The 21,625-nt window shown below is 33.5% G+C and overlaps 2 protein-coding genes across 2 annotated transcripts; one reads left to right on the top strand and one right to left on the bottom strand.

Moving 5' to 3' along the window:
- Window positions 1-8,349: 8,349 nt before the first annotated feature.
- LOTGIDRAFT_72314 (hypothetical protein) lies at window positions 8,350-10,542 on the bottom strand (the record flags this gene model as incomplete). The annotated part of the gene is made up of 2 exons (XM_009059560.1): window positions 8,350-9,920; window positions 10,098-10,542. Coding segments are annotated over 2 exons (2,016 nt in total), but the record flags the coding sequence as incomplete, so codon positions are not given.
- A 1,077-nt stretch (window positions 10,543-11,619) lies between these two features.
- On the top strand, window positions 11,620-21,619 carry LOTGIDRAFT_105531 (hypothetical protein; the record flags this gene model as incomplete). Its single annotated transcript, XM_009059659.1, has 20 exons — window positions 11,620-11,731; window positions 12,166-12,236; window positions 12,739-12,825; window positions 13,236-13,348; window positions 13,567-13,744; window positions 14,176-14,264; window positions 14,522-14,678; window positions 15,185-15,352; window positions 15,708-15,863; window positions 16,207-16,284; window positions 16,690-16,809; window positions 17,304-17,374; window positions 17,575-17,667; window positions 18,558-18,702; window positions 19,032-19,083; window positions 19,392-19,597; window positions 20,137-20,239; window positions 20,478-20,618; window positions 20,869-20,943; window positions 21,423-21,619. The coding sequence occupies 20 exons, from the start codon at window positions 11,620-11,622 to the stop codon at window positions 21,617-21,619; spliced, it is 2,412 nt and encodes an 803-aa protein (XP_009057907.1).
- Between the last annotated feature and the right edge of the window lie 6 nt (window positions 21,620-21,625).

The following is a 21,625-nucleotide window of genomic DNA, read 5'->3' as shown; positions in this document are numbered from 1 at the left end:
TATATTGCTATGAAGGTTTATTGTAAATGATAAAATTCAAATTGTTATATTTTTTGGGAAACAGGACTCAAAAGATAAATGTTACCACTTGTGACATGCCACAATATGCGTATTGGATAGCTATGTGGTGTACCGATAGTTGACAATACCTCTCTTCTTGGGATATTTTGTAAGTCGATGAATGGAATCACAAATTTTTCTTGCTGATCTTTGTTGGTAACTATTTATAAGACATTAAACATTCACCTATGTCCTATCAACTACATTACCAAATATCACCAGTAAATATTGATAAAGTGTTAAATTTGATCCCATTAACCCATATTGCGATTCGTATTGTATCGTGACCCTTTTAAAGCATATAGAGACATATAGTATATTAGCATGGTGATATCCAACATTATAATGTACTGGTTGGAAGGTGGCATTAAATTACAGATGATTTTATAAAGACTCGTCCTTACAATTAAAGGGAAGTAATTCTGTATCCTAATGGATGGGTAAAGGTGTGAATAGAGGATGTAAGGTGTCTGGTGCAGGATTATAAATACAGTAGTAGAAATAGTAGAAGCAAATCTTGTCAGCATAGTATCTGAACCTGTACCTCAAGTGTTCCCTTCTTCTATTTTCTACTGTATTGATAATCCTGCATCGCACACCACACCGAAAACCATTATTTGCAGCTTTGAAATAAATTTTAGTGTAAACACCATTATATAGCATTATTTTATTCCTATATATATATGTATAAAGAAACTGTTATTATTTAGTCTGTGTGTGATTGTTATGTATCAGAAACCCCAACAAACTAATTTGAACTATTCCATACATGCATATCTTTAGCTCTAGAATATAGGATTATGTATTACAGGTAGAGTTCATTAAAATTATGAGGGGTGTTAAAGTTTTGAATTGTTAAATGTTATAATGGGGATTAAATCATTTAATATTATGCTTTACAGCTAATAGAAATATATTCTAGCTACCTGTGTCTTTTATCTCTAATCCTGCAAATATCTTGACTTGAAATCAACATAATATTACTGACAGAGCTGGGGCGTAATTAACAAAACCTTCAATAAGATTTCAACAAATACAGTAATCCGAATGAAAAATGGAACTAAAATAAAAACCAAATTTGGTGATTTACCAAACAGAAGACTGTAACACTTGAATTATCTTGCGTGATGTGTTTAAGAATAAGGCTTCTATTTAATAATACACTTACACATTGAGAGATTGAAACACTCTGTATTGGAAACTAGAGTTCTATAATATATATTAAAATGTCTTTATTTCTGTAATCTTCTCTAACCTTTATACAATGTGAATAAATATGGTTATATTATAATTATGTTAAATAAGTTAACAACATTATCATTAATAAAAATATTTTATTACAAGTTTTTTATCCTTGGCCTCAAATTACCACTTGACATTTGGACAGAATATGCATTGATGAATACAAAAAATAGCAAATGAATATATGTGAAATGTATATTTAATATTGAGTTACATTTTGAATCTGACAATAAATTGATAACATAGGCTTGCGGCAAGCGAATACGCCCACCAGCAGCTTGATAAAGAGCTAAATGTGAACTGTAAAACTAAACTCTATATCGTGTGTAGAGTGAGCACGAGCCAAAAAAAGTGAAAAAAACGCGGTATCAGAGTTTTATACGATATCTCTCAAGAAAATCATCAGATCATCACCAAATTCAATAGTGCACATCTTCATAATGATATTGACACAAATACAAAAGATCAAAAGAATCAATAGAGAATTTCAGTCTGTAGAGTGAGCACGACGGACCGACAGGGGCAACCACAATATACGCCCATACTTACGTGTATTGGTCATAGGCGTACCCATTATAGAGGTGAATTTACTCCTGTCAAGTACAGACAAAAAGTACTGGGTTTACTAATTTTTAAAGAAAATTTGCTTCTATGTTCTAATGTGAAATAAAATGTTGAAATTCTGATCTGGAAATGGTGCCAGGAACCTCTTACATATCCTACAGTTTTTGCTAAACTTTCAATTGTTTTTCATCTTGAAACATTTTTCATCAACAATATTTTTCAATTGGCTGACTTTTTATTTGTCTTTCATTTGTCTTTATTTTCAATAATCATCTTTTCTAATCCACACCTCCCCCCAATTTAAATCTGACCAATTATTGTGATGTGGACAATTATCTATGGCAAGCCAAAGCGGAAATATTTGCAGGACAGAAAATGACTTTGTTCAGGCGACTTTTTTTTTATGTCAGAACATTATATTCTATTCTATATTATTTTTTTGGTCATTGTCTTTGTGGTCACATGCTCCTGAATGACCACATGCTCAAGATAATTATGTAAAAAATTATTGCTGAGCGATAAAACGTCCTAACCCGGTTTTTGAAAATTGTACGTTGTAGTGGTGAAAATTCTTCCTGACCAAATATTTCTTTATTTGTCGTGAAATTTGTTCCTGGTGTGATATAATTTAATCTGACAGATCAGATTTAAGTATGAACATTTTTTCTGGAAAGCGAGATATCTTCCTAGTATGATAATGAACTGACTTGACATAAAGTCACTCAGCACAGCTGCAAATATTTCCTCTTTGGCTTTCCATACATATCATCTATCAACTTATCAATAAAAGTCAGTCAAAAGTCATGGGTAAACTGAATCATCTTATTGTTAACAGTTTGAACATTTTAGAGGCAAAAACACACGATGTAAGGATACTTTCGAGGAAGACATCCCTTCCCACCCAATGTATTAGGTCAAATCTCTTCATACTTATTCACTTAGTCATTGATATCTCAAGAGACACACTTAAAGAGATTGTAATTAGGTTTTCCAGTGTTTTTCTGTATATCAGGTTCACTCATTTGCACCATTCCAGTATTCTGTCTGATGTCTATGAATCTCGTAATAATATCTGACCCTACTGGCAGCCCTGTCGTTAGGGTCGGGCCCGTGGGTGCTGGGCCCCAAGTGAGAATTGAGCCCCAGCAAAGCCTGCATCAATTCAGCAGAGATTGATTCATTAACAGTGTACATGTATTAGTACAAAATCAAAAGATATAGATTTTGATATGTTTTTGGCACCCCAAAATTGTCAGAAATTAGTTCTTTGGGCCTTTAATTCTTCAAATTTTCTGAGTACAAAATCTGAGCCCCAACACCAATTCATTCCTGGCGACGGGGCTGCCATGGCCTCCCCTCTTCCCTTTGATAGGTCTTATTTTGAGGTGAAAATTATGCCCTATAAATTCTCAGAATTCATCTTAGGCCATCTGAAATTCTTTGGCTTCTGGCTGACCTCTGGCCTTACCTCGGAGAGATACTGGTCATTTTTGTACCTCTCGTCAGACATTTTCTAGATACGGTCATGAATGCAGCCCTGGTTAATTCACATGTACACTTTATATTACTCTTGAGTTTTGATATAGGCAAAAATATACTCACTAACTCATGTTTCTATTGATCTGGCTTTAAACAAAGTGGTAATTATTTTTCAAGGACAACAACTACATAACAAAGGTTACTTGTCCTTGCCAAACTTCCCCCACATTTCCTCTATTATTGTCATGATTTGTGTCAATTAGTTGATAAATTATTAATTTAGGTCCAAGTATAATATACATGACAACCGTATATGATTTTCTTCTTTGATGTCAATTGTAGGACGTAAAACTCCATTCATTTCATTTCATTTTGATGTCAATTCATATTTTATTAATAGGAAACGATTTGCTTTAGAAACATAACTTTAGCCCAGTGCCAGTACCAGTGCCTTCTGTTGAATGTTGACTAGTTGCTTGTCAATAATAACTGGTTTCTTTTCAACAATCCTAATCCATATATCACACACGGCTTTGTATTTTGAATCAGAAAATTCTGTCCACATTTAAACAATTCAAATCAAAATAATAATATAACACATTCTAAATTCTACTGTTAAATTATAAAATAACAAGTTGTATGTTTATTATCTTTGAAATATTTTTTGTTAAAGAAGTTTAAGAATATTATCTTTCTTAGTCTCTTTTAAAGGGATTCAGAATAGATTCCGATCAGTTCAATTCAATTGAATGAAGTGAATGTTAAAGATATAAACCTTTTCTGCTCGAAATGGAATTAAAAGATGTTTTTAATCGCCAACCCGACCGTCCACAATTGGCTTGTGAACACAATAGAGGCTACAGTTTTTATCTTATTTTAATGAAATTATCATTTATATTCATGAAATCTTGGTCAAGTTCGAATTTGAAGATTTTTCGATGAACGTTTTTTTAGTTATTGCCCTTGACTAAGGAAAAATGCATCATGATTTGTTTGTGAACACAAAAGAGACTACAATTTTCATCCGATTGAAATGAAATTTGGTGTGATCATTTATATTATTAAATTTGACGATTTTTCGATCAACAGAATTTGAGTTATTGCCCTTGACTTACTATAAACGCATCAAAATTAGTTGGCTTATGAACGCGATAGAGGTGATTTTATTAAATTTTGTGTGTTTGTTTAAATGAACAATATCTTTCACGAATTATATTTTTAGTTCACTTGACGCAGATTGGTGACCGCCCTTGAAATACTGAAAATGTATCAGGAAAGTGGGCGTATCTTGCTAAACCATTTGTTTAAATATGTGGACAGTTGGCCTGATCAGATAAGAGTGTCACTATCATTTATTATCGTTTGAGCAAAGTAAAAAGTTTTTTGAATTTTATTCATTATTTTTATGAGAATTAGAATAGCAGCATCAAAATAATATTGTTAGTCTTAGATTGTTTTTGGTAAAGTTTACATTGTAAGGAAACACATTTCCCTCCAAGAAATTTCAACTCAAAACTTTTGGCTGAAAATTGTCATCTGTAAAAACAGATTTTGAAGACATAATGTGTGCTCATGTTTAAATGTTCTAAAACTAACTTGAATGTTATTTGCATAAGTGAAGTCATAAGTATACTTGAAGTATTAAGAATCAAATTTCAGACAATCTATCTTTCTCACAAAATGTTTCTGGTGATAATTTATAATTGAGGTCAAAGGTTTTGTTTTAAACTTATATGAACTTTGACAAGATTTTATTTTACCCAAGCAGCCGAGTTTGTGATAGAAAACTCTATAGAAGGCTAACAGATACTGATATGTTGACAGTGATATATTGTTCTGTTCTATTCTGTTTTTCTAATCTGATATTTTCTCTCAATTCTGTCTCTGCTGGCATTTTTAACTGATTTCAACCTAGTTTTTGGTCTTAAATGTTCTCTAGTATTGCTGTAACAATTTCTTATGGCTTAAAGTTTTCACTTACAATTAAAAAATTTGAATCCTAGCCTATTGTTCTGTTCTCTAATTTAAAGGTGAAAACCTGATTTCTAACAAGTCTCGTGTTCCTTGGTTTTAATCATTATTGCATTATTTGGTGTATGTAAAGTCAGCATTGGCCTAGATAACTAATTGTTCCTTCAGCATTCTTATTTTTAACAGGTTGGTGAATGTCATATATTCATTCACAAAATTTTGATTTAATTCAAGTGATATTAATAGGGAACATTATTAAGACTATATTACATGGATTGAGAGTTCTATAGAATATTAGATTAGTGGTTTGTTTGAAAGGAGTGTCTAGTGAACAAATATTTGGGGCTAGTCCTGAACTTGTATGATAGAGATGTAAAATTTATACCGGGTACTCGTCATATCTTCTTCGTAATAATGAATACACATAACCTAATTTAGAAGGGGAAAACACATTTCCTTGTTTATATATCGCATATAAAGCTTATATAATTTGTGATTTTGTATATCCCATATAACGATCTTTACTCTATCCCACTTTATAACCTTCAACTACGCTTATCATACGCATAGTAAACGTTCTGAATCGTATAATGAACGTCTTCTTACTCATAGTAAACATTCTAATCATATAGTTAACGTTCTCTAACGTGTAGTAAACGTTGTTGTATAGTTTTGTTAATTTAACCTGTTACAAATTGAAATTACACTTCACTAATTAAAATATGTGGTTTCAAGAGGAGGGAAAATGGTGGGGTGGGGGGAGCTCTTTTTGTATTTGAAGATATATCAAACATTTTTCATTTGATCCTGAGATATATATATAATATATATATATGTAAACAGAATGAAGGACATGTTTCTAATAACCAATCCATAGTCCTTTCATATTTTTTTTCGAATATTCACCATTTATTATCCAAATTGTTTAGTATTTTTTCCTTTTAAATTTTGAAATTATTTTGATTAATCTGCAGAATTAAGACCATTTTGAGTGTCCTGTTATGTAAGCATAATTCCAAGAAAAGTTCATTTTATTATAAAATGTGTTTAGTAAGAAGGCTAAATTATCTAAATCTACAAATAGTGTGAAATTATTAGGGAATTGTAAATACTATGTAACTTTCATATCCTAATATTGAATCATATCAATAAATAAACCTGTATATTCTAGAGAATAAACTCTCTGAACTTAATATTTTTGTTTTATAATGTTTCCCATTAGCAGTCTTAAATTGGCATATTTATTGCCAACCTTTGATGGAATTTTGAAATTGCTGAATGCAATAAATCATGGGAATAATGACTTTTCTACTTCTTTCTCTGGAAGATGATCTTAATATAGCAAGTTTCTTTCAATGGTATTTTAAAAAGATGTACGGGACAGTTTCGGACTGACAGATGTTTCTGTATATTAATTCAGAATTGATGGGGGTGGGGACAGCTTTAATGCATATGTTATAGCCCATTTCCACTGCATGGCCATTCATATACGAGGCAAACTCGAACAGTAGATTTCAAAATCATGTTCTATTCTTACAGACATGTCATCTTTGTTCCACCACCAGGACAATGCAGTTCCCTTTTCTCAATTTCAGTGTTGAAATGAATCCAAACCAGCAAGGATAATCAGTTGGTGTCAGATCATAAATAATCACTAAACAAGAGATTGAAAATCATGTACTAGAGTTACCATTCATTCTTTCTATCTTCACAATCGATTTTGTGCATGTGTTTGCTTTGGATGACAAGAAACATGGCACAAAACCTTAAGTCACACCATAGTGATCACCAGTTGTGTATGGTTGCAAATAACAGTCATTCAGAACTATGATCACTTTCATTATTACAAGCAACTTGTAAACACTAAAGTGTGAGAGCACCTTCAGTTAAGATGAACTGGAATTGCTAATCGTAAAAATACAAAGATGAAATGAGATTCAAATTGAACTTAAAACTAAAATATTTCCCAATTTACATGGTGAATCTTTCAAAAATTCACTTGAATTCCACTCTAGATCACTTAATTCATGGACTAAAAACTTCAGCAAATATTGTTAAGTAAATCTCATTTCATCTGAAAGATCAAGAAAAGCTTAAACTGTAAATTTTTAATGACTTGACAAATGAATAATACATCAAGTTTTTTTTTCAAAATACAAAATATAGAAGCTAGGCATTCACTGGTAAATTTCTGGTTCTTGATAAAATTTTTTATTTTAACCTGCAAAAATTTAAAAGGTACAGTGCCACAATCAACTTACTAATATCATGAATGTTCTGTTTACAGAACCAGAAATTTACCAAATTTGAACCTAGAATGAGACCAGATTAGCACTATTTCTCCAAAAAATACAATATATCAGATTCAACATACTGGCAAATATAAAAAATTTGGCACATAAAATCTTTGAACATTATGCTTTGGACGGCAATAATGTCTATCACATGATGCGTTTCCGCTTTCCTATATACATTTTTACATACATACAGAAATTTAAAACCAGGTTTTAAATTTTGAAGCCATTTTCTAACAGCAAAAGTTGATGTGGCATATTTTTGATTCTAAATGATTTTCATTTTTCCCTGAGATTTCTCTAAACCAAACCTCAAAGATTTCGGTAAAATAATGCATAAAAAAGTACAGGTAGCTAAAATCGCATCACAATTTTCATTGCAAAGTATCACAGATTTTATACTGGTCTTTTCACAACCAAACCTTACCACCTTGCGGCAGTTTTTCTCTCAGAGTGCCATGATTTTTCATGATGTACCATAGTATGTTAACCTGGCCTTAAAAATAAAATTTGTCAGGATCACTTTTTGTGATTGGAATAATAATAATTTTAACAAGTTGAACTATTGAAAACAAATAAAAAATATCTTAGCACAAAAATATCTCGATATGCCATTACCTTTGACATGGAATCACTTCATAATTTCACAACATGAAAAGTTTTGCACATTTTAGAACATAACGAAAAAGTCAATAAGAACATGTCTGAATGGCACAGTTTTAAGTCTTTGATACATTTAGTCCCATTCCTCTTCATCACCACCGCAAGCTGTATTTCCCACATTTCCTGCAGCCTGACCTCCGTCAAACCATTGATCACCACCACCTTGACCTTGGCCGCCTCCTCCTCCACCATTTCTACGGATATCCTTTCCGCCAAATTTCCCACCAGGTCTGTATGTTCCACTAGTTTCCATACTACTGGCTGCATAGCTCTCCAACCATGAAGGAACTCCTTGATTAGCTTCCTTCAATATTCTCACCAAACTCTTACACAAAGCAGAATCAGAATCGTGTGAGTAAAAACTTGTGGCTTTACCCAGGTTTCCACACCTTCCTGTGCGGCCAATACGATGTACATACTCATCAATAGATGCTGGTAGATCATAATTTACAACATGTTTGACTCCTGGAATGTCAAGACCTCTGGCAGCAACACTTGTAGCCACCAAAATAGGAGCTTTTCCAGTTTTAAAATCTAATAAGGCCTCCTCTCTTTCCCTTTGTAAACGATCACCATGAATACTTGTAGTTGGGAATACAGACTGACTCAGATATGAAGCTAAGAAATCAGCATTTCTTTTCTGTTCCACGAATACTAATGTCCTATCAGTGCCGGTTTCTGACAAAATTGAGCACAATTTGTCACGTTTTTGAAGTCTGTCAATTTCATAAAACATTTGTTCCACATCAGTATTGGCTCCTCCCACTCTGCCAACTGTCACAAATAGATAATCATTAAGAAAGTCTGCAGCAAGTTTCTGAATTTCTTCAGGAAAAGTAGCACTAAACATAAGAGTTTGTCTTTCGGTTTTGGCTGGCATTCCCATTGTTTCCACCAACTTCCTGATATCAGGTTCAAATCCCATATCCAGCATTCTGTCTGCTTCATCCAATATGAGAAATTTGATTTTAGCCAAACTGATTTTTCCTTTGTTGATAGTATCTAACAGTCTGCCAGGGGTTCCTACCACAAAATGAGCCCCTTGTTCAACTTGTTTCATTTGATATCCAACTGAAGTTCCACCATATAAGACCACTGAACGTAAATCTGTACCATGGGCAAATTTCCTTGCGTCTAAATGAATCTGAATAGCCAACTCTCTTGTAGGGGCAACTACGATCGCTTGTGGTTCTTGAACTTCTGAAAATCTGCTTGATTTCAACCCATCATTCATCATAGCTGTGATAGTTGGTAGAACGAATGCAGCAGTTTTACCAGAGCCTGTCTGAGCACAGGCCATCAAATCTCTACCAGCCATAATAATTGGAATGGCATATTTCTGAACTGGTGTCGGTCTGTCATATTTCGCCTTTCTCACATTTTTTAAGAATGAGTCTCTCAAACCAGCCTCATCAAAACTTGTGATGAACGAAACTGGTGAACGACCAGAAACTTCCACTGGAATATCGTCATATTTGTTAAAGTTAATTCCCTTTTCAATACTTTTGAAAATTTCATCTTCATCGGTGCTGGGCTCTGGTGGGATATATATTTCTCTCTTTTCCCCATCTTTGTTTTCTTGATTTGGGCATTCCCTTGACATATGCCCTTCTTCACCACATTTGAAACAACCCTTTCCTTTAGAGTCTCTGCCACCCCCAAATCCTCCTCCAGATGAACTTCCACCAAATCCACCTCCGGAGCTAGAACCACCAAATCCACCACTGGAGCTGCCACCAAAGCCCCCTCTAGAGCTGGAACCACCAAAACCTCCTGAACTGGATCCATTTGCTGATGAACCAAACCCACCACCTGAATTTCCACCAAATCCTGAACGGCTTCCACCACTGCTTCCATTCGGGCATTCTCGTGACATGTGCCCCTCTTCACCGCATTTGAAACAGCCCTTTCCTCTGGACTGTCCCCCACCACTTGGACATTCTCTGGACATATGACCTTCTTCACCACATTTGAAGCAGCCTCTTCCTCCACCACCTCCTTTGGGACATTCTCGTGACATGTGTCCCTCTTCTCCGCATTTGAAACAGCCCTTTCCTCTAGACTGTCCCCCGCCACTTGGACATTCTCTGGACATGTGACCTTCTTGACCACATTTGAAGCAGCCTTTTCCTCCGCCACCTCCCCCAAAACCTTTGGAGCCACTAAATCCACTGTTACCACCTCCGCCAAAACCACTGACAGAATCTGAATTTCCACCAAATCCACTTTTGGAACCAAATCCGCTGCTTCCAAAGCCATTACTGGATCCGCCTCCAAAACCACTGTTTGAGTCAGAGTTTCCACCGAACCCACCTGTGCTGCCGAATCCATTTGATAAACCACCTGGCTTATTGTTGCTATTTTCATTTATTTCTTGCAGGACACCCCGTCCGAATCCTCTACCAAATCCTTTAGTGGGTGCTGTGGTTCCATTAGTCGGAGATTCATCCCAGTCTGCCATCGTTTCTGAACCACGTGTTGTTACTTATCTTCTTTTTTTTTCGACTGGGTGCGAGGTGCTGTCCCTAACCCAGTTCCCGCCGTTGTCATTAAGTTGCACTTGTTTGATAGCTTATAAACTCTTGTCACGCCTCGATGCGGGATGTTGGCCGTTTCACCGTTCACTTGACACAGTTTGCTTTATTTTAAAATAAACAACCAATTTCCTTGTATCTTTAGAAAGATAAATGTGTTAAAATCTAAGTGATCATGTGCCATTTAATAATCATTTAATTACGCCTTATTGTTTGTTCTTTTTTAATCGCTTAAGTGGATTTGATGCATTTTAGTAGAAAGAAAATATTGTATTTCATACATTGGGATTATCGCGTTTTAACCAATAAATCCTTTTCTCTTATTTCGCAAACGTAATTTTTATTTTCACATAATAAATTTATTCAGAATTTATTTTATCTATCTTTCATTTTCATCTAAAAATAGTATTAGGAAAATGTGGTTTTAGTAAACAAGCTCGTCAGAAATAGCGCCATCTATAAATGTGTCATAGTTTTCTTGATCATCAAGATGTAATTTATTTCATATTTTTCTTGAAGTAAAGTTGCGTCTGGATAATGAATATATATTCTGAAACCAGTTGCTTATTTTTTTATTCTTTGTCATCAAAGTGAATTTATAAATTTTCTTGATTTTCCAAACGTATTTCTGAATGAGAAACGATACAAGTTAAACCTCTTATTTGACTGCCATCAATGGAAAAGAGTGAATTGGATCGTGTGACGGAGAAACAATGGAATTTATCTGCATTTTCTAAGTCGTAGTATTAAACCGGTTTCAGTTTAATAATGAAACCGAATCTAGTTTCCCTTGTGAAACCACGTGGTTCAAAATGGCTGTCGAAGGTAAACATCAACATGTGCCTGGGCCACTCAAACAGAAAAATAAAACACACAAAAGTGGAAATCATCGCACTAAAAGAGAGATCGAGAAATCGAATAAAGGTAAACTCTGCTAAATTATGTTATGTAATGATAGGAACGCTCTGATTGCTTGTTAACCTCTGGTTTCACAGCTTTATGAAACAAGAATGAACTTTCTCGTCATTTGATTAATTTTCAATTTCATGTGTCCAATACAGAATCATACACCCATCTCATTTCATCTGACAGTGACCATTGTGGTTTCTACAATCAGTGGCCGAGCCAGGTTTACATTTGAGGAGGGGGAGGGGCGAAATCTGAGGTTGCCCGAATTTCAAAACTCGTTTTGCCAATTTATTTATCTATGCCTTGCCCGAAAAACTTGCCTTGGGGCTGCGAGGGTTGCAATGGCTTCGGGCCCCCACCCCCTCCCTTTTGCTCTGCCACTGTCTACAAATTTTACATCTTCTGTATATTGAAGCACCAATGTTGTTTTCTATGTTAATAATTTATAGGAAGAGTAAATATAAAATGTCTGAGCAAGAAAAACAGTTTGTTTATGAAAAGGGCAGAGAGAAGAAATCAGGTAAATTTCTCATTTGGCAGTACGGTACCAATTTGATGTTGGGTTCTTCTTTCCACAGGCTAGCTCTACATGATCACTTAGCAAAACATATATTTGGGGGATTATTGTCAATCGAGGGTTGATCAAAAAGGCAGTAACCCAAGTAGCTCAATGCTCCATAACTAATTTAGAGCTAATCTAATGGTAGCAGTCCTACAGAACAAAATATGAAAATAAATTTATTATCAATGATGATTTTGATACAAAATGACATAGAAACAAAGACATATCTTTTATTTTAAAATCAGTCAAACCCAGTATTACTTTATAATTTAATTTCATTACTGTATAAAAATCACGTTGATGTAGCTGAATTTTCACCTTGTCATGTGCTTTCGTAACTTCAATTATGTGTTGTTGTTCCAACCTCTCTTACCTACCAAGAAGAAAGTTTACTATCTTCAAATGACAGAAGTTGTTGACTTTCAATATTAAAATTCATGTAAATACTTCGATTTTTCAGTCAGTTATTTTAAGAAAACAGAAAAGAGATGAAGCGTTTGAGAAGAAAAGACAAAGAGGAACATCTGGTACACCTCCTACATTTGTTGTAAGTTATTATTCATGTAATTCAATGGTTGCTGTTCATGATATAAATACAAAAAAATATACATGACTTTCTGGTATGACATGCTTCAAAGATTTACTGATCAAATTTGTTTGTTTTTGTCATTTGAGGTAAGGCAAAAGCCTTTTGTGTAGAAACGAAAATTGGGGAAGTGGTGTCATTGTCCTGCTCTAGGTGGCTTACATGTCATGTCTGTGATATCAGTTATCTGGAAGCGGATGTTGACTTTGTCAGCTATAAACAACTACCTAGTACCTAGACAAGTATATCAGTTAGCTGGAAGTGGATGTTAGCTTCTCATCTACAAACCAATCAGCCTGTGTTCATGATCCATGGTGCAGGAAAATAGAATACAACACCCCCTTTCATTGTTAAATTATTATATATTGTAGGTTATTGTATCTCTACATAGTGATATCAACTCAGTAGCGTGTTTAGAACTTTTGAAAACCTGTGATGAAGATATTATTATACAGAGCAATGAACAGCAGATTACACATTTTACGTAAGGTTTTTTTTGCTTTTTTTTCTTATTCTTGTACCTCAAAGCAGGTGTTGAATTCCTTTCATTTCACTGAGGGTGCCATCTAAGGTTTGTTATAAAAAATAGGCAGTGGTAGAGACTTGATTGGCTGAGGTTTGGCCATGATCTAGAAATTTCTAAGAAATTTTTAAATCTAATCTCAGAATGGTATCAACGACATATCTCCTTTTCTTTTTAAGGATACCAAGATTCAAGAAGCGAGCATCATTTTTTATCCCAGAATATGGTAACCTGACTAATTTACTGGATGCTGTTAAAGTAGCAGATTCTTTACTATTATTAGTATCACCTCAACATGGTATAGATCAATATGGTGAATTCTCTTTAAGCTGTTTATTTGGTCAAGGTCTTCCTGCTGTGACTTTTGCTTGTCCTGTAAGTTCTGTTAAAAACTACATCTTCTTCCCCAATATTATTACAAAAAAGTGTACAGCTGACAACTATTATCAAGAATGTATCTTTTGAGACATTGGGTCTCAGGTTTGTTCAGTGATTTAGATCTTTGAACTCCATTTTGTTTCTAGGACGTAGGACATTAAACTCCATTCATTTCATTTTGTATTTCCATTTTGTTTCATTTCATATTTGAAATGGGTTCAATAGACAGGGGTGGATAGATTCTAATTAAACTATTTTGGACTTTATTTTTATCTTTTAATCTGCAATTCAGTTCTTATATATTAAACCTTTGGATATACAAGATAAAGGTTTTGTTATTTACATTTGACTTCATTATTTAAAGCCCAGAGGTTCTAGACAGTTGAATCCTATCGTGAATTTGACAGTAGTCTCTTTTTTTGTTTCAGGGATTTAAAAAACTACCAATAAAGAAACAATCTGAATCAAGGAAGATAATTCAAAATTCTATTGAAAAAAGGTTAGAAAACATTAAGGCTTTCCACTAAAATAATTGCAAAAAATTATGAAATTGTAGACGATGTGTAGATAAATTTTTGAATTCAAATTAACCTGGAAAATAATGATCCATTAAAATGGACATTTATAGAAAATGAGCTCGTATGGATTAGCTTAAATGCCAAGAGGTTTTAACAAGGACCAGTTACTCTACTATACTTTACTGTTAACCATGCTATCTAAATGATGATAGAAAGCCATTGTGTTAATCTATTCCAGGTTTCCATTGGAGAAATTTCACGCGCTAGACTCTTCCCAAGATGCCTTGTTAATAGTACGACAAGTGACAGATCAGAAGTTAAAACCAGTATATTATCGTGAACATAGACCACATCTTATAGCTGAGGAAATCTCTTTTGAATTGGAATCCAGTGAGGTATGGATAATTCATAAGAGTACAATCTTCGATGAATGTAATTGAAGTTCACCTGGTCAATTATCTTAGTAAATTTTATGTTAATTGTCTTTACTGATTGATAAAGTTAAGCAGACTATGCTTACTCTTTTCGAAACATCTGATGGTACTTCTCATTGGAGGAGTCCACTACATTACTAATGATTTTGCCATTCTTTGGATGAGATTTTTGATGGATGAAATCGTCTTGCTTGCACGGATTGTAATAATAATACTTATAATGAGTTTATTGTCAGGGCTGGTTATTTAGCTGTGTTTTCTAGACATGATAACAGACCAGATTTATTAGATATCAACCTTATGTTGGATAAATTTGAAACCTTGGTAGATTTGATTAAATTCAGTGTTGTCATTATCAGTTTAAAATGTCTGATTTGGGAAAAATATAAATCAACAACCTTGTTGTATGCCAACTTTTCTGAAATGATTGAGCTATCCTACTATAGATATTTATGTTTATATTACAGAGTGAGTTTGGAGTATTGAAGGTGACTGGATATTTACGTGGTAGATGTTTAAATGTTAATGGACTTGTCCATCTACCAGGATGGGGTGATTTCCAGATGAACCAAATAGATTCTCCCAATGACCCGTACCCTTTACAGCCTCGAAAACATAAAGAGAAACCCAGTGGGGTATGTACATCGTTGTGCTTTATTTGGGAAATTATTTTCAAGATCTATATTATTACATATATTTTCATGAATTTTATGAAAAGCACTGTCTCTCTTTTAAAATTCATCAAATTTTTCAATGATCCCCAAAAGATAAGGACATTCTCCATTCAAATGTAGAAAAGTTGGTTTTTTACAACCATTCACTAAATTGAAATAGCATTTAATCAAGCACCTTGCAGAAAACTTTTTAAAGACAGTAAAAAAATGTTGAGCACTTCAGCTTAAGACACTTAAGACTAGTGGACAATTTTTATACGATTGCACCACAAGACTCTCCCTGTTGAAATGTTTTTGACGGAATAATTTAATTCAGGATGTAGAAATGAACAGTGAAGAAGTAAAAGTTTTAGATAAAGTCGACCCAAAATTACAAGAAAATTTAGAAACAGAAGTTGTACCAGATCCAATGGAGGGAGAACAAACATGGCCGACTGAGGAAGAGTTGGCAGAAGGTAAATCTGTTAGTTCAGTAAAATTCTAAATCTCAGAGTCTGTTAAAATTTTCCAATTTACTAATATATTATTAAACATGGTCATTAATCAATATGTGAAAAAAACATGACCTTCAAACCAAAATATTAAGGCTTAGCTGTTGTTACCGTTTGATCATGATGATGGATTGAGTAAACTGAGAAATTTAAATATGTCACCAGCAATATTATCCATGTGGACTCTCCCAAAAAACATATTTTGTTGTCTAACTTGTAAACAAACTACAAGTTCTTCAAGCATTGGAATAGTAGTTGTATCAATGAATATCAAGAAAGTGCTGAATATTAAATATTTTCATGTTATTTGTAGCTGAGGCTCAGTCTAAGAAGAAAATAGTTAAACGTGTACCTAAAGGAACATCAGAATATCAGGCCATGTGGATTGTAGATGATGAACAGGTAAGAATGATTGATTATCTCCTTGCAACTTACTGTGATTGACAGGATTAGTCCCGCCTCTTGCACATGCTATTTAGATGTGTAATTGGCTTTTACAATTATCTATGTACATTAACATTTAAACATCTATGATGTAAATATCTAGTCACCTTCAATACTCCAAACTCGCTCTATAACATACAAATATCTATACTAGAATAGTTCGACTCTTATTATTCTCTGTGATGTATGGCTGAAGTTGCTAGCATCTTAACCTTTTGAACACTTGATGTAAACCTCTTTTAACTCAATAAACCGTCATATACCCTGAACTTAAGTCATGTAACAAAGCCAAAGCATTAACATGTAGCATCGCTTGTTAATACATTAAGTAAAATTCTCACTATACTTTACTTGTATTATCAGGATATAGATGGAAACCCAGGTGATGATGATGATGATGATGACAGTGATGTTGATGAATTTAAAGACGCCATGGAAACAATGGAGTCAGATGAAGAAGGTGAAGAAGATGATTATGAAACGGTCAGTTTTGTTTTTTTTAACTTATTCAATGTCCTTCAGATTTAAAAAATAATTGGGACGCAAATAATTAGCAACAATGATGACCAAATGATGTAAAGACAATATTGATTTAAAGGAGCACCTTCACTATCTGTTCGACCAATCATGCCTTAGTTTTAGAAACAGGAATTTTTTTAGCTTACATTATCACTAAGTGTTCACATCTCAACATCGAAATTTGAGCCTTCAAATTCATGTGTATCCATAATTATTCACATTTGAAGTTAAGTTAAATTTCTAGTTTGAGGTGTATATGAAGGGATTATGTGATTTTCGTGCGTTTTAGTACTTTTTAAGACTATTAAAGCACAATAAAGACCCACATCAATCCCCGAAAATGCAGACTGTTCCTTTAAGTCAGCTAATCGTTCAATGTTCTGAACCCCTTGATATAGGTTTGATTGACTTTCTTGACAAACAATTTAATCTTAGACAGTTTACCTTTAATATTGTAGATGACTATGACAGAAAACAATGATGATGAGAAGTATGATGCTAATATGGACTTAGATGAAGAAAGATCTATGTAAGTATGGTATATAATATATACCTACCTAAACTTGGTAGGATAATTTTGGTGTTAAGTTATCTGATTGGTCACTGACTAAAATCGATTTTATATATTCATTAGCCAATAAGGTTATTGTATTTCTTAAAATTTTGAATTTATCTTACTCACTTTGTGTAACAGTCTTCAGGTTATATGAATAATTGATCTTGTTCCAGGTTAGAGAAAATTAAAGAAGAAAGACAACATGCTATGTTTCCTGATGAAGTTGATACACCAATGGATACCCCTGCTAGAACTAGATTTGCAAGGTAATAAAAATTTAATTGGGGTTGGGAATAGTAAATGATGCTACAATGCAGTTTCAAGCAAGGTAAAATGTATTAATCTATACTTTGACAAATACAAAATGGTGGATTTCACTTATTACCAAACGTCACCATTTTTTATCGGCCGAATTTCGTTATAATCCCAAGCGGTAATCGGAATTCCAAGTGTCGTCTGCTAGAATATATTCCAACGTATGAAGTCACGTGATCAACTAGCGGATTCCGTGTCAGCAGAAAATTTCTATGGAACACAAAGTGGACCATATTCTTATGTTCTTTCAGTGACTTTTAGCAATAAATCACGCTACGTATCTTATTTTGTCAGTCACTATTTTTTTTTAAATCGTGGTTCTTTGAAGGAATTGTCACTAGTTATAATGAATTGATATTAAAGATAAATTCTAAGAGAAGTTAATTATACCACCCGGTATCCATACAACGTGTTTTTCTAGACTTATTTATAGATCAAACATTGTACACGAAAATAGGTGATGCATTCTGCTGCCGTTGCCGAGTTGCTTGCTCATGAAATATGGGTCAAAGTGAAGGATTCATAAAGAAAATCGAAATAAACCAAGTTTAATTATTTTGTAGAATATCTGAGGAAACATCTAAGACATAAATTTTTTTTTCTTCGTTTTTTTTAACTTTGACGAAATTTGGTGTTGAAATCTTATATCCACGAAAATAGGTTACACCACTGTAATATAACAAGTAATTTGAACTTTAAACAAGTAGACTTACTGGCCTTTATGTTGTTCACAAATGTAAATTTTTCATGCATTTGTAAGACGTCTAGTTTTATGTGTATACATGTTTGCCTGTTATGCCTAGTATCGTAAAGTATCAATACACAATTCTCTCTTGAACAGATATAGAGGATTAAAAAGTTTCAGAACGTCGCCATGGGATCCAAAAGAAAATCTTCCCTCGGATTATGCCAGAATATTTCAGTTTGATAAATTTAAAATGACGAGAAAAAAAGTTTTAAATCAACAGAATGATGATGGAGTTCTGGTAAGTTATCGGAAAAATATGTTATTATAAATAAGTAGATATATAAATCGAAGAAAAGAGACTGCAATAAATTTTAAAAAACTCATTCTTCCATGTGTTTACACGGTTTTTGAAACGGTAAGCTATAAAGAAATCTTGACATTTTTAACAACACAATTTTACTGGTGCCAGTGTGATATGTACTTTAAAGTGCTGTTTAAAGATTATCTCAAGTTATACTTGACCATTTTTGTTTTTTCTTTGAAAATCAATTTTGAAACTGGACAGTCTCCTGAAAACCTATTGAAAAATTTGTATTATTTCAAACAATCCTTTTTTTGTATTTTCAGCCTGGTTGGTATATAACATTACATGTTGATAAAGTACCAAAAGAATTTATAGGTTTGTACTGCTCTTCTCAATCATATTTCATGTTTGTGAGTTCAATCTTGTATCAAATCATAAATGAAGATTTAATTGCAACACTCAAATAGATATTTGTAAACTGTATTTTATTGGTATTTGGATTGGTAACAGGCTTACACATTTTATCAATAGATGAAAGTCATTCTTGAAGAAAATTTCATTCAATGAAAATAGATCGAATGTGTCTTAGGAAAATTTGATTAAAAAAATTGCATTGAATGGTTATTATTTCTGATCTTTGGAAAGTTATAAATAATGATTGATATGTGTTTATTATATTATAGAAACATACAAGCCTGGGACACCTGTTGTATTATTTGGTTTGTTACAACACGAACAGAAGATGTCTGTATTACATTTTAATATCAGAAAATACCAGTCTGCCACTCAACCAATCAAATCAAAGGATAGATTAATATTTCACGTAGGATTTCGACGATTCTCAGCTTGTCCTATTTTCTCTCAACATACTACTGGTAATAAACATAAGGTAAGTACTATAGGTAATACATTAACCTTTGTTTCCCAGTCCTATTACCTATATTTATGGAATATGAAATGAAATGAATGGAGTTTTACATCCTACTTTTCTGCACCATGTGGGCCAATGAAGACATGCAACGCCATGCAGGGTGCGATGAGGGATATTTTGCCAGGAGAGCGGCATTAGCCTGCTCTTTTTCGATTTCCAACTGTCGAGGGATCTTTAACGTGCACAGCCTGTAGCACACGGGACCTCGGTTTATTGTCCCATCCGAACGACTAGACGCTTTTTCCATGTCAGCCCTTCTTACCTGCATCACTGACAGGGGGTATATTCATGAACAAGTTGCTTATTTCATTTCAACATCTAGTAAGAATTTTATCTCATTTCATAAGCAGTTTTCATTAAAATGATACCATGATTATTCATGGCAGTTATCTGGCAATTGCTTTGTTTGTTTATATTGACATTTCTGCTTAAATTACGTGGCAAGATGAAAACAAGCAAGTCATTATCTGGAATAATTTTGATTTTGTTAATTTCAGTTTGAGAGATTTTTGATGCCTGATTCAGCATGTGTAGCTACAGTGTATGCGCCTATTACCTATCCTCCAGTTTCTGTTCTGGTCTTTCAAGAATCTCTGGACGGTTTGTAGAATTATTCAATTGATTAATCAGGGGATATTCTTGGACATGTTTTATTTTTGTTTATAAAACAGAACCTGAGATATACTATTACTTGGATATACTGTAACAGCAGTGCAGTTGTGAGAAAAGCAATGACGAAGTTGTATACAAGTTCAATAAGAATTCTGTAATCAATCTTCAGCTTAGTTCTTATTTATTAGTTCTCATTAACCTTATATTTTCTTGGAACTATTTTCAGGTCTTCATGAGTTAGTAGCTACAGGTTCTCTATTGTCAGTGAATCCAGATAGAATTGTAGCTAAACGTATTATACTTAGTGGTCACCCGAAAAAAATCAACAAACGCTCTTCTGTTATTAGATATATGTTTTACAATAGAGGTGGGTAAAAAAAAATAGTCAATTTTACAATGTCAAGCTATTACGAACTCCATCTTATACCTAAACATCATTAGGCACGTTTCATGCAATTTTGTTAATGCAGCAGTTTGATTGTATATTTGATATTTGATAGTGTATAGAGCTAATCAGTGCCTTCGACATAAAACAATGTGGCCTCAATTCCCAACCAACATTTGAATGTGTATTAAATACTAATTATTGACTATACATATTGAAAACTATATTTCAGATGATATTTATTGGTTTAAACCTGTAGAATTAAGAACTAAATGGGGAAGAAGAGGACACGTTAAGGAAGCTTTAGGTATTTAAACATCTTATATACCCACATTTTAATCAGATTTGACATGAAAAAGGGAGGACTACTTGCAACTGTGCGCGAGATGATACCTTCAGATTGTTTAACCCAGTTTTCCCCAATTAACAGGATATGCACGTTAAGATACCCTACCCTCAAAAAGTTGGAAAAGAGTAGCTCAGAATGATCTCCTGACAAAATTTCCCTTATTGAATACTGCATGGCATGTCTTCATTTACTTTGTTCAGTACCTTGAACCTGGGTCAAGTGTGTACGCCTACTAAGACCATAAACTGCTTTAAATTTTCCTGAAGATTAAGGGCCTCATCCTTCAAAGTTTTTTTTTTAACCAGCTCTTAGAGTGTGTTCTTGATGAGAGACCCCATCCGCAAGTTTATAGTTTATATATACTATTGCAATATCCTTGACTCCTGTCTTGCTTGTTAATAAGACAATCTACTTCATCCTTTAATATTATATTCTAGGTACCCATGGTCATATGAAATGTGTATTTGATGGCCAGTTAAAATCACAAGATACAGTATTGATGCATCTGTATAAGAGAATGTTTCCTAAGTGGACCTATAATGCCCATGTTAAAGCTCCACCTGTGATCAATGTTTATAAAACACCAATGGAAGATGATGAAGTTGATAAAGAAGCTTATAAAATATTTGATTAAATTAAA

The sequence above is a fragment of the Lottia gigantea genome, assembly GCF_000327385.1.
Source record: "Lottia gigantea unplaced genomic scaffold LOTGIsca_4, whole genome shotgun sequence".
NCBI lineage: Eukaryota > Metazoa > Mollusca > Gastropoda > Lottiidae > Lottia > Lottia gigantea.
This window is presented reverse-complemented; position numbering and strand designations above follow the sequence as displayed.